The sequence below is a fragment of the Zosterops lateralis genome, assembly GCF_965231275.1.
Source record: "Zosterops lateralis genome assembly, chromosome: 24".
Taxonomy (NCBI): domain Eukaryota; kingdom Metazoa; phylum Chordata; class Aves; order Passeriformes; family Zosteropidae; genus Zosterops; species Zosterops lateralis.
The window spans coordinates 1,442,399-1,465,103 of record NC_139784.1 but is presented as its reverse complement, the minus strand read 5'-3'; the positions used below and the strand labels follow the sequence as shown (position 1 = coordinate 1,465,103).

The 22,705-nt window shown below is 61.0% G+C and overlaps 2 protein-coding genes across 5 annotated transcripts; both read right to left on the bottom strand.

Moving 5' to 3' along the window:
- Positions 1 to 1,421: 1,421 nt before the first annotated feature.
- C1QL1 (complement C1q like 1) lies at positions 1,422 to 7,000 on the bottom strand (the record flags this gene model as incomplete). Its single annotated transcript, XM_083877607.1, has 2 exons — positions 6,425 to 7,000; positions 1,422 to 1,601 (listed from the first exon to the last, which is right to left on the bottom strand). The coding sequence occupies exons 1-2, from the start codon at positions 6,983 to 6,985 to the stop codon at positions 1,422 to 1,424; spliced, it is 741 nt and encodes a 246-aa protein (XP_083733733.1). The 5' UTR covers positions 6,986 to 7,000.
- A 6,441-nt stretch (positions 7,001 to 13,441) lies between these two features.
- Positions 13,442 to 22,676, bottom strand: DCAKD (dephospho-CoA kinase domain containing). 4 transcript variants are annotated; one of them, XM_083877394.1, is made up of 6 exons: positions 22,342 to 22,676; positions 20,827 to 20,934; positions 19,037 to 19,154; positions 16,843 to 17,046; positions 14,943 to 15,030; positions 13,442 to 14,500 (listed from the first exon to the last, which is right to left on the bottom strand). In XM_083877394.1, exons 3-6 carry the CDS (start codon positions 19,146 to 19,148, stop codon positions 14,215 to 14,217), a joined length of 690 nt encoding a protein of 229 aa, XP_083733520.1. In that variant the 5' UTR covers positions 19,149 to 19,154; positions 20,827 to 20,934; positions 22,342 to 22,676; the 3' UTR covers positions 13,442 to 14,214. The 4 variants fall into 4 exon arrangements, with proteins under 4 accessions (XP_083733520.1, XP_083733519.1, XP_083733522.1 ...); XM_083877393.1 differs by having other exon boundaries at positions 20,831 to 20,934; XM_083877396.1 differs by lacking the exon at positions 22,342 to 22,676 and adding an exon at positions 22,241 to 22,341 and having other exon boundaries at positions 20,831 to 20,934.
- Between the last annotated feature and the right edge of the window lie 29 nt (positions 22,677 to 22,705).

The following is a 22,705-nucleotide window of genomic DNA, read 5'->3' as shown; positions in this document are numbered from 1 at the left end:
GCCCCGCGCGATGCGCCCTGGGAGCTGCAGTCTCGCCGTCGCCTGCGCCCCCTGCCGGTGGCTCCCGGGGCAGCAGCAGCAGCTCAGAGCCCCGGCGGGTGGCGGGGCTTGGCAGGGTCCGGAGGGTCTCCGGGCGGGGCTTCGGCCGCACCCTTCTTGGGGACCTTCTGCTTGGGGCTGCGATCCAGCCCGGCCCCGCCGCCGCCTCCAGCTGGGATCGGTGATGGGGAACAGCGCTGGGACCCGCCGAGGATTGGAACACACACAGAGCTGGGAGAGGGAGCACAGCTGGAAAAACACACACCTGGAACACACACACACACATACCTGGAACTAATACACCTGGAATACAGACACAAAGCTGGAACACACACACACTCGTGACACAGACACACACACCTGAGGGACACACACCCCTGGGACACAGACACATATCTGGGGACACACACACACACACATGTGGGGACATGAACACTCATTCTTGGGGGGACACACACACCTCGGACACACACATGCAGCCAGGAGGACACCCAGCCCCATCCTGTCCCCAAGGCCACTCCGTGTCCCCAGGGCTCCCACCCTCTGATCCCAGCACAGCCCCCCCGGAGGCGGCCGCTGGCCCCGGGCACCCGCTGTCAGCTCTAATCGGACACGTCCTGCCCGTGCCGAGGCAGCGGTGACGTGTGCCCGAGGGTCCCAGTGGCTCTGTGTGGCCTGACTCGTCCCTCTCCTCACAGTGGCAAAGCTGTGTCACTCAGGGGACACCCCCTCATGGGCCACCTGTGCTCTGGGGACAGGGCCACGGGCCATGGTAATGGTGGCAGCCCAAGTGGCCTCACTGAGGGTGGTGGAGGGACAAGGAGCCTCCCGTGGCTGGGCTGATTTGATAAACCAAGCGGGGTCTGGGCGGGGGGTGGTGGTGGCAGGAAGATCCCGTCCCCAGGGTGGGGGACATTGGGGACACACACAGCAGACAGGGAGAGATCACAGCTCTGCTTTACCATATTGTCAAACCCGGCGGGGGGCGGGACGGCGGCTCCTCCCGGCCCAGCACAGCCCCCCCGGCCCGGGGCCGTGCGGACACCGCGCGTCTGTACAGCCGGACCGCCCCGAGCCCCCGGCACGGCCCGGGGCGGGCAGAGAGCAGGGGCGGGACAGGGGGCACTCTTGCCACCCCCAACCCTCTGCAGCCCCAAGCCCTCAGTCGGCAGCCTTGGTGTGAGCTCACGGGAAAAAGGGATCTGGGCACGGAAGGCAGCCGGGAGCGCGAGGAGTGCAGGATCCGCGGGCTGGACCGCGGCGGGGCTGGGCAGGAGCGAGGGGAGCTGGGGGACAGCAGGGAACCGAACCACGGCACAGGGACGCCGTGGGGCTGGGGGGTCACTGCGGGGGATGCCGGGGGCGGTGCCGCGGCTCCGGGCTCAGTCCGAGTAGATGATGAAGCCGGAGAAGGTGCTGTACTTGTTGTTGTTGCCGCCGTGGGCTTTGCCCCCGTCCAGCTTGATGAAGACCTCGTCCCCCGCGTCCAGGTGCAGGATGACGCTGTTGCTGGCGTAGTCGTAGTTCTGGTCGGCGTCCTGCGCGATGGCGCTGGCCCGGACCTGCCCAGGGGACACCGCGGGAGCGGCTCAGGGCGCGCCTCTGCCCGCGGATCCCACGGGACACGCCGGCTCACACACATCACATCCACCCGTCCGGGCCGGCCTGGGGGGCCCTGGGTCCCCCAGCGTGGGTGAGCGGGGCCCGGGTGGAGTCAGTTCCCAGAGCCTCTCCCTGCCCCGGCGGGCACAGACACGGGAACACGGCTCTGGGTTTGGATGGGGACCATGGCACAGACGTGGCTGCGGGTCTGGCAGGTGCAGGATTACAGCCCCGACACAGGAGCCCATTCTGATACAGGACCACAGCCCTGACACGGAACCCCAAATCCGGGTTTGGATACAGGACCGTGGGTCAGACATGGGCCACGGCTCCAACAAGGGACCACAGCTCCACAGTCAGACACGGCACTACGGCTCTCATACGGGACCCGACTCCAGATTTGGGTGCAGGACCACGGCTCAGACACAGGACCCCACCTCCAGAGTCCGATGTGGGACCATGTCTCAGACACAGGACCCCAGCCCCGCCGTGGGACCCCAGATCCAGGTTTGGATACAGGAGCCCAGCTCAGACACAGGACCCCGTCTCTGGGTTTGGATACAGCACCACGCCTGGGACACAGGACCCCATCTCCCAGCCCAGCCCCAAACCAAACCACTGAACCCAGCACATCCCGCAGCGCTTCCCAGGAGCTGCACAGGGACCCAGGGCTTGTGGCGAGGGCTGAATTCAAATCCCCCGTCACACGGACCCCGCACCCACTGCGGGGAGGGATGCTCCCCCCATAAAGGTTTCCTGGGTGCCGGCAGAGCCAGAGGAGCCGTCACCGCCTGGAGAAGCGGTTCCGTGGCTGGAGCCCGCTGCCGCTGCAGAATTCTTTGGGTAATCAAATCTCCGCCGGCGCCTCGCGGGGAGATCGCGGCGCTGGGTGACAGTGACAAGGCGGCTGGTGAAATCCCAAGTGAAATGCAGAAGCGCTGAGCCGGGAAGAGGTGCCGCTAATTACAACCGACGAGAATCGGCTCTTAATTGGCTCGCGCGGGGCGGGCAGGCACCGGCGAGCGGCTGCGGTGTCCCGGAGCGGTGGGACAAGGACGGCTGTCCCCGTGCAGTCCCGCCCTTTGCCCCAGGACAGGAGTCCCAGGGGACCATTCCTCCCCCAGCCGCATGTTCCCGAGCCCACGGGCAGCCTGCGATGCCGGGGTCAGATGCTGTTAACTCTGGAACCCACTGACGGCCGGGCTGGTGCTCCCATAGGACTCGCTCGCAGCTGTGTCCCTCCTGCCACCAGCAACACTCACCCTGCTAAAAGTCACCCTGTGTCTACCCTGCCACCGCGAGGGTCCCCATTCCCGGTGGGGGACCCCAAATCCCACTCAGTCACAGCGCCCCAATCTCCAGGGGACGCTGCCTCTCCTGGGGTTCTGCTGAGGAAGGAGGGAAGAAGCCGTGAGGAAGGAGAGCCAGGAAAAGCCATTCGGCGCCGGGCTCCCAGCACCGTCCCCCCCGCCACAGCTGGAGCTGCCCGGTGCCATCCGTCTTCCCTCGTTAAGGAGCCGCCTCGTCACCGCTCGCCCGCCAGCCCTCGCTAACCAGGGAAGATAAATGGCAGCGCTGGGCCCGGGCTGAGCCGCTCCCGGCACCGCAGTGGCACAGGAGGGGGGCTGCCACCAGGGCCCCCGCGATGGCCTCACCCCCTTGTCCTGTTCTATGCCTCAGTTTCCCCACGGCACAGCCGGGAGGTGGGAGCCATGTGGGTGGCGTGGCCCCAGCTTGGACTCTGCTGCAGCCGCTGTCCCTGACCCCAGTGACAATGCTGGAGGTGTCCCCGGTGCTGGGAACACTCTGGAGTGGTCCCCAAGGTAGCTGCACCCAAGAGCTTTCAGGGGGACAGGGGACAGTGCGGTGCTGCCACGTGCGGTGACACTTGGGGCCTCAGGGACACCACGTGCCCCAGGTGCCACCACGGCCCAGCACCCCCGAGATGAGGCAGCAGAACTCTCGAGGACCCCAGACTCAGTGGCAGGGGCTCCTCAGGACCTTCGGGACCAGCTCTGGGTGCCCTCCGAGCACCCCTGAGCGCAGCCGCGGGTGCCCCCAGGACCCCCAGGCAGGTCCTTGTGTACCCTTGGGGACTGTCCCCAACAGTCCCCTGGGGCTGTGACACCCCCTGAGCTGTGGATGGCCCTCCTACTGCATGGGGACCCCAAAACCACCCGATACCAGCCCTGTCCGTCCATCTATCAGTCAATCAATCAATCCATCCGTCCCACCGTCTATCCACCTTCCCGCTGCCCTCGCCTCAGCTACGGGCTAATACAAATAATAATTAATGCTAATTACCCACCAGCAGCAGCTCCCCTGGCTCTCATTAACTCCAGCCCCGACCCAACGGTGATGGGCGGCCCCCAAAGCAGCAGCACCCAGGGGATTTTGGGGGGTCAGGGGGGCTCCCCAAGTTCTGACTCTGAAGATGCCAGGATCGACCTTTATCTGCTGGGAACCCCACACCTTGCAAAGGACGGGGGATTTTTGACAGAAATCCCGTAAATAACCCCATTTTTAAATTATTTGGGGCATTGGGGGGGATCTTCTTTATAGATATCGATGCGGCGATGCCTTGTTAGTAATTAACAAGCAGTTAATTAAGTTGCATCACCCGCCTGAGCGCGGCTCCTCTTGACAAGGGGCTCCATAGCTTCTGGAAATTCATCCAGGAATGTCGATGCCTCGCAGAGCTGGGGGGTTAGAACGGTTTGGGGTGGTCCCCAAAAATATTTTGGGGGAGGCAAAATGGTTGGGGTGAGTTTTTGGGGTGCTCAGTCCGGAGTTATATGGATGCTGCTCGGGAGAAAGAGACAGAAGTGCCAAGCGGCGCTGAACCCCCCAAAAAATTTGGGCTGGAGGGCGGGGGAGGACAAAACCAATCCAAATAAAAGGAAATTTGAACTGTTTGGATGGAGAAAAGCTGCCGAGCGGCTCCTGCTGTGCTCCCGCTGGGAAGGGCTCGGAGGGGTGAAACGCAGTGGCGGTGACAAGGCTCCCGCTGCCTGCCCCACACCCGGGCTCTTTCTGGGGTGATAACTCAGTTTGGGGTTAATTCAGGGTCCTGCATCCTCAGGACAAGGACGCACCGCGGGTTGTGGTGCCGGAGGAAACGATGGGAAGCGGGAGCAGAGTGGATGGATCCTGCGGGAATCCAGCTGCGGGGACATCCAGGGGAATTGAACTCGGGTGACATCGCGGGGGTCACAGCCGCATCTTGTCCCTCGAGTCGTGGCCGGGAGGGGGACATGGCGTGGAAACGGGACACCCGAAAAGCGTGTGGGTGGCGGGGCTGAGTCCCGGCATTGGAGGTTCCAGCGGGATGGGGTCGGGGGGATGTGGGAGCGGGGAGGGGGAAGGATGGAGCCACCCTGGGGGTGTGTGTCCCCCACAGTGTCCGGGTGTGTGTCCCTCGAGGTGTCCCCACGCAGCCCGTCCCTCCTGACCCGGCAGCAGCAGAACCAGCTCCGGGCTGGGGGTGCAGCCCCCCAAAAGCGGGGCAGGCGCTGCCCCCCTCGAGGCCACTGCAGATACTGTCCCTGCCCCCCAGGGACCTCAGCGGGGACAATGGCACGGCCTGGGGAGCACCACGGGAACGCTGTGGGGGTGCCCCAAGGTACCACAAGGCACCCCAAGGAACATCTCCGTGGCCAAGGAAAGAGCTGAGAGAACCCCTGGGGACACGTCAGGGTGGATGGTGACTGTCCCCAGCACCGGAAGAGGGACAGGGCACACAGGGCAGCGTCTGGGAATGGGAGGAGGAGGAGGATGGGACACCCCAGGGGGGCACCCGAGCCCTGCAATGTCCCTGGGAGAAGGACAGGGCACCCCAGGGATGCTCCTTCAGGGCGGGGAGCAGGACAGAGCACCTCGGGGCAGCATCCAGAGCCCGTCATTGCCACTGGGAGAAGGATGGAGCATCCTGGGGGAGCATCTCCAGCACTGAGGGAAGGATGGGGCACACTGAGGATGCAGCTCCAGAGATGGAAGCAGGACAGAGCCCCCCGGGGATGCACCCAGAGTCCACCATGTCACTGGAGAATGGGGCACTCTGGGGTTACACCTCCCTGCCCAGGAAAAGGATGTGGCACCCTGGAAACGCACCCAAATCCCATCATTGTCACAAAAAGAAGGACAGAGCATCCTGGAGGTACATCTCTGGGGATAGGAAAAGGACAGAGCATTCTGGGGGTGCACCCAGAGCCCATCTTCACCACTGGGAGAAGGATAAAGCACCCCTGGGGTGCTTGTCAGTGTCTGGGAAAAGGATGTGGCACGCCAGGGATGGACCCAGAGCCCATCACTGCTACTGGGAGAAGGATGTGACAACCTGGGGATGCATCTCTGGGGCTGGGAAAAGGACGGGGACCCTGGGGAAACACCCAGAGCCCATCATCAGCACTGGGAAAAGGATGTGGCACCCTGGGGGTGCATCCCTGGGGCCAGGAGAAGGATGGAGCACCCACGGAGTGCATCTCTGGGGCGGGGAAAAGGACGGGGACCCTGGGGAAGCACCCGGGGTCCATCATCAGCACAAAGACGATGTGGCAACCGGGAGGTGCATCCCTGGGGCCAGGAGAAGGAGGGTGGCTCCATCCTTTCCCCTCCCCGCTCCCACATCCCCCCGACCGCATCCCGCCGGAGCACCCGGAGGGCACATCGCTGAGGCCAGGAAAAGGACGGGGCACCCCGAGGAAGCACCCACAGCCCTTCTCCCGTGCTCGGGAACAGCAGAGCTCCGGTTCCCGCAGAGGGAGCCGGGATGGGCAGCCCTTACCTGCCCGTTCTTGCAGAGGTCGGCCCACATGCTGGTGCCGTCGCCGCCGCGCATCAGGACGTGGTAGGTGAAGAAGTAGGTGCCGGGGATGGCGCAGGTGAACTTGCCCGAGGCGGCGTCGTAGCTGTTGCCCAGGTTGGTGACCACGTCGTCGAACTTGAGGACCTCGTAGCCCTCGTGGGGGTTCTTGAGGCCGGCGTAGAAGGCGACCCGCGGCACCGTGCTGTAGGTGGCCGCGCTCACCGCGCCCGTAGCCCCCGGTCCCGGTAATCCCGGGGGTCCCGGTCTTCCTGCTTCGCCCCGCGCCCCCACCGGCCCCGGCGGTCCCGGTTCTCCGGGTGGTCCCGGCGGTCCCGGTTTCCCCGGTCTCCCCGGTTTGCCTTGGGGACCTTGCACCAGGGTGGAGGGAGGCGGGAGGGGGCCGCGCTCGGCCGGTTGCGGGGGAGCGGCGGGGCCGTAGGGCTCGCAGACCATCCGGCAGGTGCCCAGCATCTCGTACCGGCCGTCGGTACCGGCGGAGCTCACCAGCACCGGGATGAGCACCACCAGCACCAGAACCATCACCACCCCCGCCGCGGCCGCCAGCAAAGTTTTCCGGCCCAGGCTGAGCCGCCGCCCGGCCGGGGCGCGCTGGCGCCCGGGGGAGGGAATGGTGCCGGCGGGGGGGAGCAGGGCGGCGGCGGCGGGGGGGCTCAGGCTGGCGGCGGCGGCTCCGCTGCGCTCCGCTGGCTCCGGTGCGCCCCGCGCCGCACGGGCCACGCCCACCCGGCAGGACCACGCCCACCCCGTGTCGGGCACGCCCCCGACCACGCCCATTTCACACCGGACACGCCTCCGTCTATGCTGACCGCGCCCACGAGAGCGCCCCGCCCCGCCCACCCGCGAGCCCCCCTCTCCGGGGGAGGGAAACTGAGGCAGGGAGGTGGGATCGGCCCCGGCTGCCCCACTGACCCCGCTCCGCCAAGCGCGCGGGATCCCTCGGTGACTCCGGCCCCGCCTGGTCACCCGAGCCACGCCCCGTCCCCACGCCAGACCCGGAGCACTCCGAGCGTCCCAGTGGAGCTGGGGGACACCCCTGGAACCCGTCTGTGTCCCCACAGAAGGACACCCACGAGGGATGGTCCCCGGGGCCAGCCCCTACTCCCTGCCTCAGTTTCCCTTCCCACGATGGACCACACTTTGGAACGGCCCAGGTGACACCCGCTGACCAAACATCCATCGCGGTCAGCCGTGGGTCCGTGGGATGGGATGTCACTGCTGGTGGCAACAGTGACAACGGGGCACCCGCAGGTGCCACTGCGGGCATGGCCGGGCTACGCGAAAGAGCCGTCCCCGGGGGCTGAGCACCGGCGGGCTCATGACATGGGGACACGCGGCTGCGCCCGCTCCGTCGCCTGCCATCTCCATCAGCCTCGGCGGGGACAGCGGGACGCGATGGCAAGTGACAGGCGCCGCCAGCGCCGGGGGTGAGCGAAGGACGCGGGAACGGGGGAGGGGGACACGGACACACAGGCACAGAGTGGCCCGCGGCCGCTCCCAGCCCTGTCCGGGTGGCCCCGGGTGACAACACCGAGGTGGCATCAACCTCAGTGGCACCTGTGAGATCCGCAGGGTCATCATCTCCCCTGCCCCCCAAAAAGACCCTGGAGGTGCATCCCTTCATCCCCTTCAGGCCTGTGCAATGGCCCCAAACCCCAGGGGACACACGGGAGACAAGCCACACCCCCGCCCCAAAAGAGGGGGGACCAAGGGGACGTTTGACAGTCATTGATCGCCCCCGTATGTCCCCCGGCTCACGCAGAGGCTTTAATCAGCGAGCAGAAATCAATTAGCTGCCTTTAAGGATGCAATTATTCCTGGGGGCTTTACAAGACTGGGGAGGGGGGGAGTATTTTGGGGTGGGGGTGCTGCCAGCACTGTATCCCCCCTCAAAGTTGTCACCGTTATGTCACCAGCTGTTTCCCTGGTTCTGTTCTCCATCATTTTTGTCGCCCCCCCATTCCTCGTTATCTTTCTGTTTTAACAAGTGCCTAAAAATACGCCTGGCGAGGTCACGGGCTGCGTGAGTCACCATCAGTGCAGGGATGGGGTGACCCGGGTGGGCAGGGGGCTTTGCGTGGGGACGGGGTGCCCGGGCGGGGACACAGAGGGAGGACAGGCCCACGCTGGTGGCATCAGGGCACTCGTCTCACCTGGAGGGTCAGGGGACATCTCTGGTCCTCGTTACTGCTTCCTCATGGTGGGGGCACAGTCCCAGGTCACCTTGTTGCCACAGGACATTGTGTCCCCTTGGCATAGCCACCACACCAGGCCACTGCATCACTCTGGGCCACCCTGTCCCCATGGCAAGGCCACCACCCTTGGCCTCCATGTCCCCACCTTGTGGCCCTACAGCCAGGAGCAGAGCCATGACAGCCTCAACACTGCCGGGGAACAGCAGCACTGTATGGGGGGAACAACACCCCAGGTGACACTGGCTGCAGCCCCTGAGGTGCTCCCTGTCCCCAAGCCCTGTATGGGCAGGGAGTGCAGTGTAGCCCCTCAACCCAGCTCCATCCACCTGGGCATGGATCAGAAAAGCTCCAAAGGGCCACGTTTGGGAGTGCAGGAGTTGGGAAAGGGACAAAGGTGGGAGGTGGCAGGAGTGGCTGTCGTGATTGTGGTGGTTTTGATGGCACCGATGGCAGTGATGGCAGCAGCGATTCCAGTGACAGCAGTGGCTCCAGTGGTAGTGCTGGTGGCAATGGCTGTTGCAGTGGTGACACCAGCAGCTGTCACAGCTGCAGTGGTTGCAGTGGTGGCTGCAGTGATGGTGGTGGCAATAGCAGCTGTGGTGGTTGCAGTGGTTGCAGGGCTGTGGTGGCAGCAGTGGCTGCAGGTGTTGCGGCGGTGGCTGCAGTGGCTGTGGTGACAGCAGTGGCAGCGGTGGCTGCGGCGGTGGCGGCGGCTGCGGCTCTGCTCGACGCCCGCCGCTCCTCTGCAAAGGTTAAGCAAACAGCAGCTCCCGCAGAATCGATGCCGGCCGAGCCCTCGGCTGTTTGCTTTGGCAGCGCGGCGCGGGGGCGGGCGGGCGGTGCTGGGGACACCGGCAGCGGGGGGGCGACAATCAATGCTCCAGGGGCGCAGGTTTGGCCGGAGGGTGGCTGTGCTCCCCCACCTCCCACTCGCTGTGGAATTCGTGGAGTAGGATTTGGGGAAGGGCAAGGCCGGCCGGGCCAGGGCAGGGAGCCCGTGGGGCTGGCACTGTGCTATGCCTCAGTTTCCCCTCCTGGCATTGTGGCAGATGCTGCCCATAGGACCAGGCTTGGCCAGGAGGACAGGGACATTGTGCCCCCCACACCTGCCACCTGGCCCTGCAGCCATGCCTCAGCCCAGGAGTGGCTCAGCTGGAATTAAAACAGAGCCGGACACAATCAATGAGCCCAAAGTCAGCCCACGATGACGAGCCTGTGGAGGGAGTGGCTGTTTGCAGGCTGCCCGAGGAGTTTGGATGCTGTCCCCCAAATTGCAGCTGTGTCCTCAGGATGGGCTCTAGAAGGGGACATGGGAGGGGGACATTCAACTGTGGGCAGGAAGGGCCAGTTGTCTGGTGGCCTAGAAGGACAACTGGATGGCTGGCTGGTGAGCTGGGTGGTTGGTGGCCAAGTGGCTCACTGGCAGTGAGGGGGCTGGTTGGACACCCAGCTGGTTGGGTGGATGGGTGGATAGCTGGGGCCAGGTTGGTTGCCTGGCTGGGTCATTGACTAAATGGCTGGTTGGCTGCCTGGCCAGTACACCACCAGTCAGGTTGCCTGTCCAGCTGTCTATCTGCTTGTTTGGCCAGCTGAGCAGTTGGCTGTGGTCAGCTGGCCAAGTCAGCCCTGGCCCCGGAGGCCAGCCACACCCTGGCATGTCCCAGCCCAACACCCGGCACTGTCCCTGTCCCTCGCCCAGCGCGGGGAGCCAGGCCGCGGGCAGGGGGAGGGCAAAGTGTGGGTGGCACATCCGCCGTCCCTGTCCCCGTCACGCTGCCTCTCATTACGGACACGGCGGGGCCCGTCACCCTCCCACCGCGCGGCAATTAAGGGCTGCCAACACCGGCAGTTAATTAGCGCCAGCGGTGAGTGCTGCGAGGTGACGGCCGCAGGGCTGGCGGAGGGGACGGGCTCGGGGATGTGTCCCCCCAGGGGGACATGGGGTGGGAGTAGCCGGGATTTGGGCTGCTGGAATCAGCTGTGCTGTCGCGGGGGTGCCCCATGGGTGCGACACGGAGGAGGAGCACAGTGACAAGTGGATGCCAGCGATGGGGTGTGCAGGGGGTGGCACTGGGGAGTGTCCTGCACACTGATGGTGTGTGGTACCCCAGGCTGTGCAGTGACAGTGACAGTGGGTGACACCCCATGGGCCATGCAGTGACAGACACACTGGATGATGCACTGTGGGCCGGCAGTGACAGTGACAGTGGGTGACACCCCGTGGGCCACGCAGTGACATAGCATTGTGTGACAGCCCCAGCACCAGGCACTGACGGTGACTCTGTATGACAATCCACGGGAGCCGCAGTGACACTGCGTGGCACCCGGCGGCCCCACAGTTACAGTGACACCCTGTGCACTGCGCGGTGACAGTGACACCATGTGACACTCCAGGGAGCAACAGTGAAGCTGTGCAACACCGCAGGGCTGCACAGCAGCTCCGTGTGACACGAGTGGGGCTATGCAGCCATGGTGACACTGTGTGACACCCCAGGGAGCTGTGCAGTGACACTGACACTGTGCCACACCCCGGGGGCGGTGCAGTGACAGAGACACCTGTGACAACAGATGCCGTGTAGTGACACTAGTGACACCAGTGCCATGTAGTGACACCACACTCGGGTCCCCTCAGCCTGTTCCCCATTGTGGGTTTTGAGGTGCCCACCCAGTTCACACCTGGGGACATTCCCCATGGGGGGACATCACCCTGTACCTGCAGCCTCGTGGGGGGACAGCTGTCTCCATCCCCTGCCCCAGCCGGTGTCCCTTGGTGGGTGTGCCAAGGGAGGGGGCTCCAGGAATGGGATACACCAGGGAAAGGGGGCTCCAGGAATGGGGTACACCAGGGAAAGGGGGCTCCAGGAATGGGGTACACCAGGGAAAGGGGGCTCTGAGGAAGGGGTTACCGCGGGGAGGGAGGGCACTCTGGAGGGGGGGCACTGCGGACGGGGTGCTCCAGGGATGGAGCACCAAGAAATGGGGGTTTCAGGAGTGGGGTGCCCTGAGGAAGGGGATGCTCTGAGGAAGGGGTGCAGCGGAGAGGGGGTGCCCCAGGAAGGGGGTGCACTGGGGAAGGAAGTGCTGCAGGTAGGGCTGCTCCGGTTCGTGACGGGATGCAGGAGCAGGGGGTGCAGCAGGAGGAGTGTCCGTCTGTCACGAGCCCCCGCCAGCCGCAGCAGAATCGATCCGGCCGCCAATTTGCACAGTCAAATATTTGGCTTCGCGGCGCGGGGCCGGCTCTGCTCGAGCCGCCCCGGTGGGCGCGGGCCCGCGGTGACGGTGGCGGCTGCTCCGCGATCGATGGCGGGACGTGCGGCGAGCGGGGCCGGGGCTGTGTCCGTGGTGCAGCACCCACGATCCTCCATCAGCACCCACGGGAGCCCATGTGGAGCCCGCTCCGGGGGCAGCACCTGTGCCAGGAGCGCAGGAGCTCAGCCAGGGCGTCCTCCAGGCCCCCTCCATGGCCACTGATCGCCGATACCACCCAGCCCAGGCAGCGGAGCCGTCTGTCACCGGCAGGGAATGGCTGAGGGTCGGCCACTGCCACAGCCACAGGTGGATACAGGCTTGTCCCCGAAGGGGTTCGGCTGGGGTGTGGGATGGGCAGGAGTGGGACCGGTGGTGCTGAGGCAATCCTGGGGCAGTTCCCACGGATGGGCACCACACAGCTCCGATGGACACAACACCATTGTCAGGCTCCAGGGTCCTTCCCCCGCGAGTCCCAACGCCTGGGCCCGCAGCCCACGCAGGGGGGCTCAGCCCCCAGCTCAGCCCCGGGCCCCCACTGCAGGCTCTCCCGGCCATTCCAGCGCCGTGGGCAGCCCTGTGCCTCACCATGCCCCTAGATCCGCTCGCTCCCTCGGCCCCGCTAAACTCGTTAGCGGCGGGCGAACGTCAGCCGGGCGGGAGCGAAGCGCCAAATGCGATTACGGCCCCGTCTCGCTCCCTCCTTCCACCCCCGGCCCCATTTATCGCGGAGGCGGGCGGGAGAGAGGCGGAACTGGCGCTTATCTCGGCCGAGAAATCCCGCTCCGGCCCTGATTTATGGCTGGCTGCGAGGGATTCCAGCGGCACTGCGCAATTACGGAGCATTTAGAACACAGAGGGGTCAGCTCGAGTACGGCTCCCCCAGCCAGGTGGGCGCTCCAGCTCAGGGATGCTCCCTGGGGCTGCACAGGGACCACCAGGTCTCTCCAGGTGGGTGAGACATGGAACCTACAGGTGCACACTGGGGCTCAGGGGAGGACAGGGGTGTGTGCCTGGCCCCAAAAAGGGGCACGTGCTGGCTGGGGACACCCTGGGACCGTCCCTGTGCCTAAAGGATGGAACAGGGGACAGGCAGGGCACTGCCTCACAGGACCAAGGCCAGGCAGGAGGGTGGCAGTACCCTGGAGGATCCCAAGGATCACCATGTGCAGGGAGGTGGCCAGGGGCTGGCAGCACCCACCTTTCTCAAAGTGTGGGGACAAGTAGTGACAGTGGGGACAGGGGTACCCTAGAGGGAATGTGCTGGACAGAGAGAACCATAGCAGGTCTGGGATCACATCCTGACAAGCCAGACCCACCCCGTGGGGGGCCCAGAGCCAACACTGAGCCACGGCACTCCAAAGGAAGGTCACGGCTGAGCTGATGCTCCAAGCAGCTCCTGGAGCAGCTCAGGGATGTTTACTGGGAAAAGCAGGAGCGGCCGGCAGCTCTTCCTGCGTGTGCTGAACTTTACAGAGCGCAGCCGTGCCCCGGCATAGGAACAGCCTGGGAGCAGGGAAGAGCCGCGGGAGCAGCCGTGGGATGCAGAGCAGCTGCTGTTCAGTGTTTTATTAAAACAAAAGTGAAGACCCAGCACCTGCCTCACCCAGGCTCGGCTCTCCCACTGGGAAACTGCCGCCGAAGGAAGCTCAAACAGCAGGAAATGAGTTTGAACGAGGTAGAGCCCAGGTCTCAGCCTGCTCCAGGGTGGATCAGACCCTTGGATCCAAAGCCAAGGGTGACCCATGAGTGAAAGCCACAGAAACAGAGGGCAGGGGGGAGGAGCAGCCAGCTGAACACCCCATCCACGACAACGAGGTGCTGTCCTCCCCCTAACTGATTTAACAAGCTTCCATTAAATCAACATGAAAGAGTGGAAATCTCAAATCTAAATCTGGATTAGGAGGGCTGAGCTATGAGGAATCACCCGGGGGACACTGGAGGCAATAACAGGGCCTGAGAAGGCACCCTGCCCTAGGGATATTGTCCTGGAAGACATTAGCAAGATTGTACCCGATTAAAGTGAGATTGTCCCAGATTAAAGTGCCTCAGATCACTGAAGTCCCACAATAAAGACCCACATGGGGACCAGGGTCTCATTCCGCAGGCACGGCTGGTGGGTGAGAACCTGAGCAGGGAGATTGTGCCTGAAAAACCCTCTGGTTGTGTTCACCTTGGGAAGTGTGCAAGGAGACGCCTCATGCCGCTGTCTGCATTCAGCTGGCAAAGCTCATTAACAGAGGTGGCCTTTCACTGCCCTTTTCAAATGGGGAAATTCAGGCCCCTTCCCTGACTAAGAGAAAAGGTGAATTAAGAGATGAAATGCCGGATGAGGAGGAAGACCAGCCCCCCGAACCCGGCGAGGGCCGTGCCCACCGCCAGCCGTGCCCAGAGGAAATCCAGGGAATCCTCGAGGCGGGCGTGCAGCCGCAGCACCTGCCGGCGGGTGCTCTCCCGGTCCCCGGAGTTGTCGATGACGTGGGTCGCCCACTTGCGCTTCTCGTCCAGGGGCAGCTGGGAGCTGATCCGAGCCTCGGCCTCGGCCACGGCCAGCCCGCTCCTCTTCATCAGCCGCTCCCGCTGCGTCGGGGGGTCACTGCCGGGCAGAGCACGGGGCTGAGCTGGGGGTGGGAGGGAACGGGGGATCTGCCTTCCTCGGGGGAATCACTGGGGTAAAATGGGAATGAGAGAGGTGCCCCCTGTCATTTCTGACACAGTCAGCCTGCACTTGGATCAGCAGAGCCACCACTGCCTGGGCCATTCTCAGCATTGGCACAGCCTGTAACAGTGCCCCAAACCCTGCCCTGATAGAGCATGGGTTGTGGAAGGCCCAAGGGCAGTGAATTCCCCTCTGTGATGGTGCTACGTTCCAGGGAAAGCTCAGGAAGGCCCTCATGCACTATAAAGGGAGGTGTCGCTTCTCTCAATGGGCTTTGCACCAGGACTGAGGGTGAACCTTCACCAGAGTGGAGGGACATGTTGGTCCCCTCTGAGAAACAAGGCATTGTCCCTGTCTTCATGGTTCCCAGAGCACTTACCAATAAACCAGCACTGTGTATTTCATAAACCTGGTCAATCCACGGGTCTCAAAGAGCAGGGGGATGTCGAGGATCACGTAGCGGTATCCTGTGGAAATGACATTCCCCAAAAAAGGGAACAGTGTTAACCCCCATTCCCAAATCCCTCATTCTGCACTCACACCCATGGCCAGGAAAAGCAAAGCAAGCAAGAGCTCTACAGCTCCATGATTACCACCAAGCAGAGCAGAGCCTGCTGGCCCTCCTCCCTCTCACAGAGAGGAAATGGTGTCATTCCAAGTTTCCAGAGGAAAAAAAAAAAAAAAAAAAAAAAAAACAACTCTAACCTGGTTGCTCCAGACCAAAGGTGAAACTGCAAAAATATAATGAGGAGCTGAAATGAGGAGCTGAAGTGAGAGGAGCAGTGCCTGGCTGGCAAGAGCAGCAGCAGCCATGTGCTGTGCTGGCCTCTCCCGGGAAGCAGTGCCCACAGCAGGATCTGCTCTCCACTCCTTCTCTTGTCCAAGACTTCACCAGGCTGCAGCCATCTGAGCCAATATTTCCCAGCTCAGCTTTCCTCCCTTTATGAAAAGCTTTGTCTGAACAGCTCCATTTTTCTGAGGAAAAAAAATCCCCGCAGACCTCCTGCAGCTGTGACACTGAAACACAGGGGAGCCTCCAGGCTCAGCCCAAGGGCTGAACCCTCACCAAAACTGGTTGAGCTTGGTTTAAAACCTTTGTCCAACTGCAGGGAACAGAGCTTGTCACAGTCAGTCACTGTCCCCCTGGTTCTGCCCTTGCCTCTGCCCTTGCTCAGTGTTTGGGGAGGTGGGAGATGCCCTGCTGAGTATGGGGGAGAGGGTAAAGGGAGGGGAAAGCTTTAAGTCAGGACTTCACTCCCCTGTGTGAGGGGGACACCTTAGGTTTTGTTGGTGTCCCCTCTTTATAACCCCCCTAAAACCGAACTGCCCACAGCAAGTAAAGTCTTGACAAAGACATCATCATCCAAGGAGCCACCATTCCACCAGCATCTCTGCCCTGAGAGGCTTCTTGCTGTCCTCTGATTTGATCGATCAGAGCTTTCCTTACACAGCGATCCTCAGAGACAACATCCAGCTATCCCAAATCATTAAATCCTGACTAATGAGGACAAAGCAGCCTGCTGAAGCCACACAGAGCTCTCGCCGAGGGCCAGGACAGCATCCGCCTTCTGAGCCCGCAGCCCCGAGTTCAAGACTCCATCTCTGGCTCCTGGCATTCCTGCCTGTTGCTTCCTTTGTGCTTCCTCCTCCTCACCCTGCAGCAGAGCTCGGCCCCATGGTGCCCCAGCCTGTTCAGCTCTCACAGGGCTCAGCTCTGATAAGCACCACGAATCCAGACTGACTCTATTAAAGCATCCGTCTGTCTACATGGAGACCTCCGGAACAGCTGGTGATCTTATCTGGCATTTCCCCAGCCCGGCCTGACAGCTGCATTTGTTCCATTTATCAAGGGGAACAGGGGCCTTTGGAAGCCACAGCTGTCAGCCCATTCCTCACCTTATCGACACTCAAAGGGCTCCACAGCTTGCACTGAAGCCGGAGCAGCCTGGGGGCAGGGAGGGATATTTGGCCGTTTCGGGTGTGTGACATTATCCGGTGGGTAATCTCAGCAAAGCTGCTCCCAGGCCCTACAGATACACTTTAAACCACAGAGGAAAGCGGTGAAGGGCAGCAGTGAAAGGCAGGAGTGAATCAGGAATGAATCCTCCAAACACTGACACCAAAGGCCACCGGAGGCAGAGCACAAAGGCTGTCACTCAATGTCCCTTCCCTTTCTCTGTCATCCCTGTCTCTCTCCCCACATTCAAACCAAAGGCAGAGGGAGCAGGGATGGCTCCTGCCCAAGCAGGAGTCCTGGCTGGCCAGACATAGTCCCTTACCGAGTACAAAGTACTTCAGGACCTGCTTCAGCATCTCCTTCAGGATCTCAGGGTGGGTGATGGAGTTCAGCAGGCGCCGTTTCTCTGGCTGGGAGAAGATAATGTTTCCGAGAGCCTCACGATTTATCTCGCCATTCTCCAGGAGGATCTCGGTGCCAAAGTGCTGCAGGATCTGCTGATGGGCCTTGGAGTGGGGCTGCACCACTGAGAACATCAAACAGCCAGGGTGAGAGCCGGTTTTACAGCACAGTTGGTGTTTGCATCAGCAATCACCCTCAGATGGGGTTTGCTCATTAACTAACGGAGCTGATGCTCCCGTGGCAGCACATCTGCCTCCAGCACATCTGTCCTGGCACCACATCTGCACAGCCTGGCAGCTTCTGCCAGAACAGCCCTGCCAGCCCAAGGTCCCTTTGAGGGCTGACACCCGGGAGATCAAAGTGCTGCAGACATTAATTCAGCACCACAACCCTCATGGCACGTGCTGCTGCAGGGGGTGACAAGTCAGCAGGGCAGGCAGGAGGACACGGCCATGGCCACAGGCCAAGGCTGGGGCAGGAGCTGGGCTGAGCCAATTCCCACCAGGGACTGAGCAAGGAGATCCTAAAGGGATCGGACCAGCTGAAAACTTCTGCACTATGTGGATACTCACTGCTGCAACTTGGCTCTGGATGCTGCTGAGGTGGTTTTTTTTTTACTGTCTTTCACATCAGTCACTAAATTCTTCAGGAAAATGAACACAAAAACCTTCTAAAAGCTCAATCCCCAATCAGCCCTTGCAGGAGCTCTGACGTTACAGGAGTGTATAACTTTAAAGCCACAAAAAAAAAATCACCAACAAAAAGGATTAGGCAATAAAACCATAATTAAGCTCCAGCTGAGGGTAACCACAGTGAAGAACAGACCGCAGATAATCATCTCTCCCAAATCCAGGAACATTGCCACAGGTTGTAACCTCAGGCCAACCTCATAAAAGTCTTTAAGACCAATTTTTTTCTCCCGTGGAATATCACATGGAGGCAGTTTCAGGAGGGGTGAAATCCATATAGTAAACAAACACATATAAAAAAGGAATTGGTGCAAAATAAAGTGATTGGCAGAAAACTTTCACAGAGTATCTGTAGTGTTTTCCTACCATCTCTGAGGACTTTTAGCACCTCCAGCAAATTTCCTGCACCTCCAGGGGAATTACAGTGCAATAAAATGTTAAAGCATCACAGCTTTGAGTGGCTACACAGTAAGTTCTTCACCAAACAGAAAAGCTCAGGCACTTCCAAATGACACCACTGCACCATGGCCCAGCAGCAGACCCCAAACCTGCTGCATGCAGGACCCAGAGCCCTCAAATCTCAGACTGGGGGAAAGCTCACCCAGTGCCACCCCAAGCCATGGGCAGGGACACCTTCCACTATCCCAAGTTATCCCAAGTCCTGTCCAACCTGACCTTGGACACTTCCAGGGATGGGGCAGCCACAGCTGCTCTGGGCAACCTCTGCTCTCCTCATTATCATGGTGGGGTGAAGGGATTAACACCTTACAGGTAATCAGGGAAAACAAGGTCAGCTCTGGTCCTACTAAATCAACAGATCTGGGACTCTGGGTCTTTTCTCCAGCACAAGCAGCACATTTTGAGAGCAGCAAGAGGCAATTGTGCAGTGCAGGAACATGGAACAAATTCCCCCTGAACTGGGATCTCTGCAACCTCTTTTTTTTGTTCTTTTTGAGCACATTAATTTTGTGGTCTGATCTCTCAGTATCACCAGAAAAACAAGGTCCAGCACAGAGAGACATCCTCTTTCAGTCACCAACGTAACTGAGTGACAGGATGGGTGTCCTGGGGCTCAGGACGTGTATTGGACTAGGCAAGAGATCCCACTTCCCAGGGAACCACGTTTATTTTTGCCCAGAGTTGGCTTTCAAAGCTGGGAAGCAGTACATGCCAGGGGATGGAAACTCAGAGCACAATCTCCCCACGGTGTTTATTAGGCCATGATCTTATTTTTTTTCTTTATTAAAAATATATCCTAGTTCAAATCCCCCATGGGGCAGCTGCTCCACAGTCCCGCGGACTGGGAAGAGGGAGGGAAACCCTTCTCCGATGTACCCAGAGCACCCTCTGCCGTCAGCGCTTCCCGGCAGCGATCCCGGTTGTCAGGGGAACCTCAGGCAGCAGGACCAGCTCTGGAAAACTCACCCTGCCTGGCAATAACATCGGCATCGATCACGGCACAGCCCAGCTCCCGCAGCACCGCCACCACCGTGCTCTTCCCCGATGCGATCCCACCCGAGAGTCCCACCAGGAACATCGTGCTCTGGAAGGGAAGGAGAAGAGCTGGAATATGTGCCAGGACAAGGCCATTTTGTTCATGCTGAGCACATCAATTATTTAGTCTCAAACAGGCAACTTCATTCAAAGCTCATTTTCCTACTTTCTCGGGGCATCACTGAGAGATCAGCAGGATTTTGGCATCCTCTGAGCTGAGTATCCTGTTCCACAGGCTGGAGGACAGGGTTGGATTAAAGGCTTCTCTGAACCCCCACTAACTCTGGATGTGTCACTTGAGCCAGCCCTAAGTTCCTCCAGCTGGTTTATCTGCAGCTCCTTCCCCTTTAGCATCTCCACCCATCAAACCAGAGCCCCATCTATAGCAGCTTGAGTCATGGAATCATGGAATTGTCTGGATTGGAAGAGATCTTAAAGCCCATCCAACTCCACCTCCTGCCATGGGCAGGGACACCTTCCACTATCTCAGGGTGCTCCAAGCCCTGTCCAGCCTGGCCTGGAACACTTCCAGGGATCCTGGGGCAGCCACAGCTGCTCTGGGCAACCTGGCCCAGGGCTCACCATCCTCACAGGGAGGAATTCCTTCCCAGTATTCCATCTCGCAGTGGGAAGACATTTCTCCTTGTCCTGTCACTCCAGACCCTTGTCCAAAGTCCTTCTTGGAGCCCCTTTAGGCACTGGAAGAGGCTCTGAGGTCTCTCTGGTCACCTCTTCTCCAGGTGAACACCCCCAGCTCTCCCAGCCTGGATCCAGAGCAGAGGGGCTCCAGCCCTTGAAGCATCTCTGTGGCCTCCTCTGGACCTGCTCAGAGAAATCAGGAAATTTCTGGCAGGTTTGTCAAAGGTGGCCCAGGAGCACTGGAAAAGGGCAGAATTCAGACAATATCTCAGCCAGGACTGGGACACATGAGGCCTGAGAAGAAGAGCCCTGCTCAATCCCTGCAGCTGACTATCACAGATCAACCAGCTCTGACACCATCAGGACCCAGAGCCCACAAGGCACTCAGTGAATCCTATTCCAACACCACTGGCAGCCCTGAGGACAGGGAAATCACAGCCCTGAGCAGCAAACTGGTGTCCCTGAGCACAGATCTGTGCTTGCCCTTGGCCTCGAGGCCAGGAGGGAGTTGGTAACACTGCTCCCACAGCTCCTGCACAGACATTTCTCTGCTCAATCCAGACCCTGCAATCCTCTAAATCCTGCTTGTGTGCTCTCAAAACCAAAAGGTTCAGCCACACAGCGGCAGCTCTGGAGAGCTGAGTGGACTACTGTGAGTATCTGCATCCCAAAATTACACTAGCCTCAGCGGGCTGGGTACAGACTCCAGTGTCCCTCTTGCAGCCCCAGCCCAGAGTGTCCAGGCTTTGTGCTGCCGAGTTGTGCAAACCCCCAAGGACAGCAGCTCTGATGTTGCTGTCCCCTCATCCAGGGTGACACCATGGGTGAGGGGCCAAACCCCCCACAGCCCAGCCTGTGGCTGCTGCATCTGAGAAGGAATTGGCTCCATCACCTTTGGCCAGGAGCCACTGGCTGCTGGTAGTCACCCTTTGGCTTCCCCTCACCCAAATCCTGCTCCCTCCTGGCAGCCCAACCCCAACAATCTCAGTCACCATCACTCTGCCTAACCTGGCTCTGGCCTCCCCCCTCCCTCCAGACATCACCAGCCCCCCAAAACCCCTGCACATAAAGGACCCAGGTACCTACTGCCCACAGTGTCCCCTGTGAGTGGCACCCAAGGACAGCAGCTGGGAGCACGGGGCTGCCGGAGGGCTGAGGAGGGGTGAAAACACAGCACTGCAACCCTTTGGCTAGAAAAACAACAAAAGAAGGCACTTTAGTCACAATTCAGTCCTACAAACGGGACCCAAACCCACAGTCTGGGGGGAAGGAGGGGGGTGGGCAAGTCCTGTGGCAGCTGGAGGCAGCTGAGCAGAGGGAAGGAGCAGCAGCAGCAGCCCCTGGCAGCAGCTCAGACAGCAGCTCCACCGAGCACCGACCCAGCCTGCAGCAGCACCACGTGCTCCTTCCCTTTTCCAGACACCAGGAAAACAGATGGGGAGAGCTCCAGCAGCAACAAGGGGGGCTCCAAAAGGAACCAGAGAGGGCCAAAATAATAACAGCAAACAGCAGTGACTGGGGAGGCTGATGTACATCCCAAACAGGACCTGGACACCACAGAGAGCCTCTCCAGTGCCCCAGGGGGGCTTGGAGTGACAGAGGGGCTGTTTATTTATCCCAAAAGGTTAAAATCCTGCCCTCCCACCAGGACTTTATACTCCCACTGCTGCAGGCTGTGAGGGGCAACACTGCATCAGGAGAATCCAGATCATGGCAGTGGAGGCTCTATGTGCCTGTTTTGTAAAAATACACTAAAAACTCTCCTGCCCTTGTAAACAGAGGGCTTTAACTGCAGTAACCCCAGCATTCTGGCCTCCAGCCTCAGCTGGGACTTGCTCCCAAAACCTGCTATTTCTGTCCCTCCATCGCATGCCTCCACCACAGGAATTACTGCAGGGGGAAAGCAGCCCTTGGAAGGGTTATCCTGGAAACCAGGGCCAGCTGGGGATCTGAACACTTGTGCTGTCTAAGGGCCTGCACAGATCTCAGGCATCAATATTTAACAAGCTCGGGTCTGAACTGCACACCAGGGGAGAGGCCAGCCCGCTCCTGCAGGTGTTACTGGCAGGAGCCAGAACCAGATTTCTCCCAAATATGCCATTTTGGGGGGATATATTTGGCTTGTTCCAACTAAACCAGACATGGGGAAAAACAGAACACGAGCCACAGAAGCTGGTCAGGCTGGAAAACTCGGCGAGCTGTTCCTGCAGTGAGGAATGGGGAGATGCACTCAGGGCACTGAGGAAATATTTTGCAAAGAAGTGCGTGCCCAAAAATTTCCATGTCCCAGCGGCAGGTTTTGAGCACAGCACAAGCTGCCACCCTCAATCCATCCATTCGGCAAGCACAGGGATTGGGGATAAAGCTGGACCGTGTCCTTCAGCACCGTCCTACACCCGGCCCTCCTCCTGAGCCCATCCTCGTCTATGGTTGGGGCTGAGAGAGCTGGTGTTTGGCCCGAGAAGGCTGCAGTTAAAGGGAAGAATCACCAAGTACATCGTTAATTGGCGGGGAAGGAGCTGCCGCCACAAACACCTCCACCCTGCCCGCGGGTGCCGGGGTAACCATGGCCCCCGCCCGCCGCCCTCACCACTCACCCTCCGCCCGGCTTCACACGCGCCACAGTGTCCCGCGCGCCTATTGGCTGTCGGGGAGCAGGGGCGTTTCTCCCAGCCAATCGGCGCCGCCCTCATTAGACTCGACCCACCCTGCAAGCCGGAAGCGGGCGGAGACGAGAGCACCTCGGCCTTGGCGAGGAACGGGCGAGCGGAGGGACGGGCCGCGGCTCTCCGACCGGCGGGGCATCCACGCGGCTGTTCGGTGTGAGGGAGTCCTCCCGTCACCAGCGTCCCGCCCCTGGGCACCCTCAGAGACTGACGGGAATTGTAGTCCCGGCCCTTACGCAGCCCGGCCTCTGCATGCCCACGCAGACTACCACTCCCGGCATGCCTCGCGGCTCAC

Coding starts and splice junctions, on each gene's coding strand:
- DCAKD (XM_083877394.1), bottom strand. CDS start 19,148: ATGTTCCTGGTGGGACTCTCGGGTGGGATCGCATCGGGGAAGAGCACG. Junction 17,047..19,036: donor CGATGTTATTGCCAGGCAGG/GTGAGTTTTCCA, acceptor TGATGTTCTCAG/TGGTGCAGCCCCACTCCAAG. Junction 15,031..16,842: donor CCTGAAGTACTTTGTACTCG/GTAAGGGACTAT, acceptor TCATTTCCACAG/GATACCGCTACGTGATCCTC.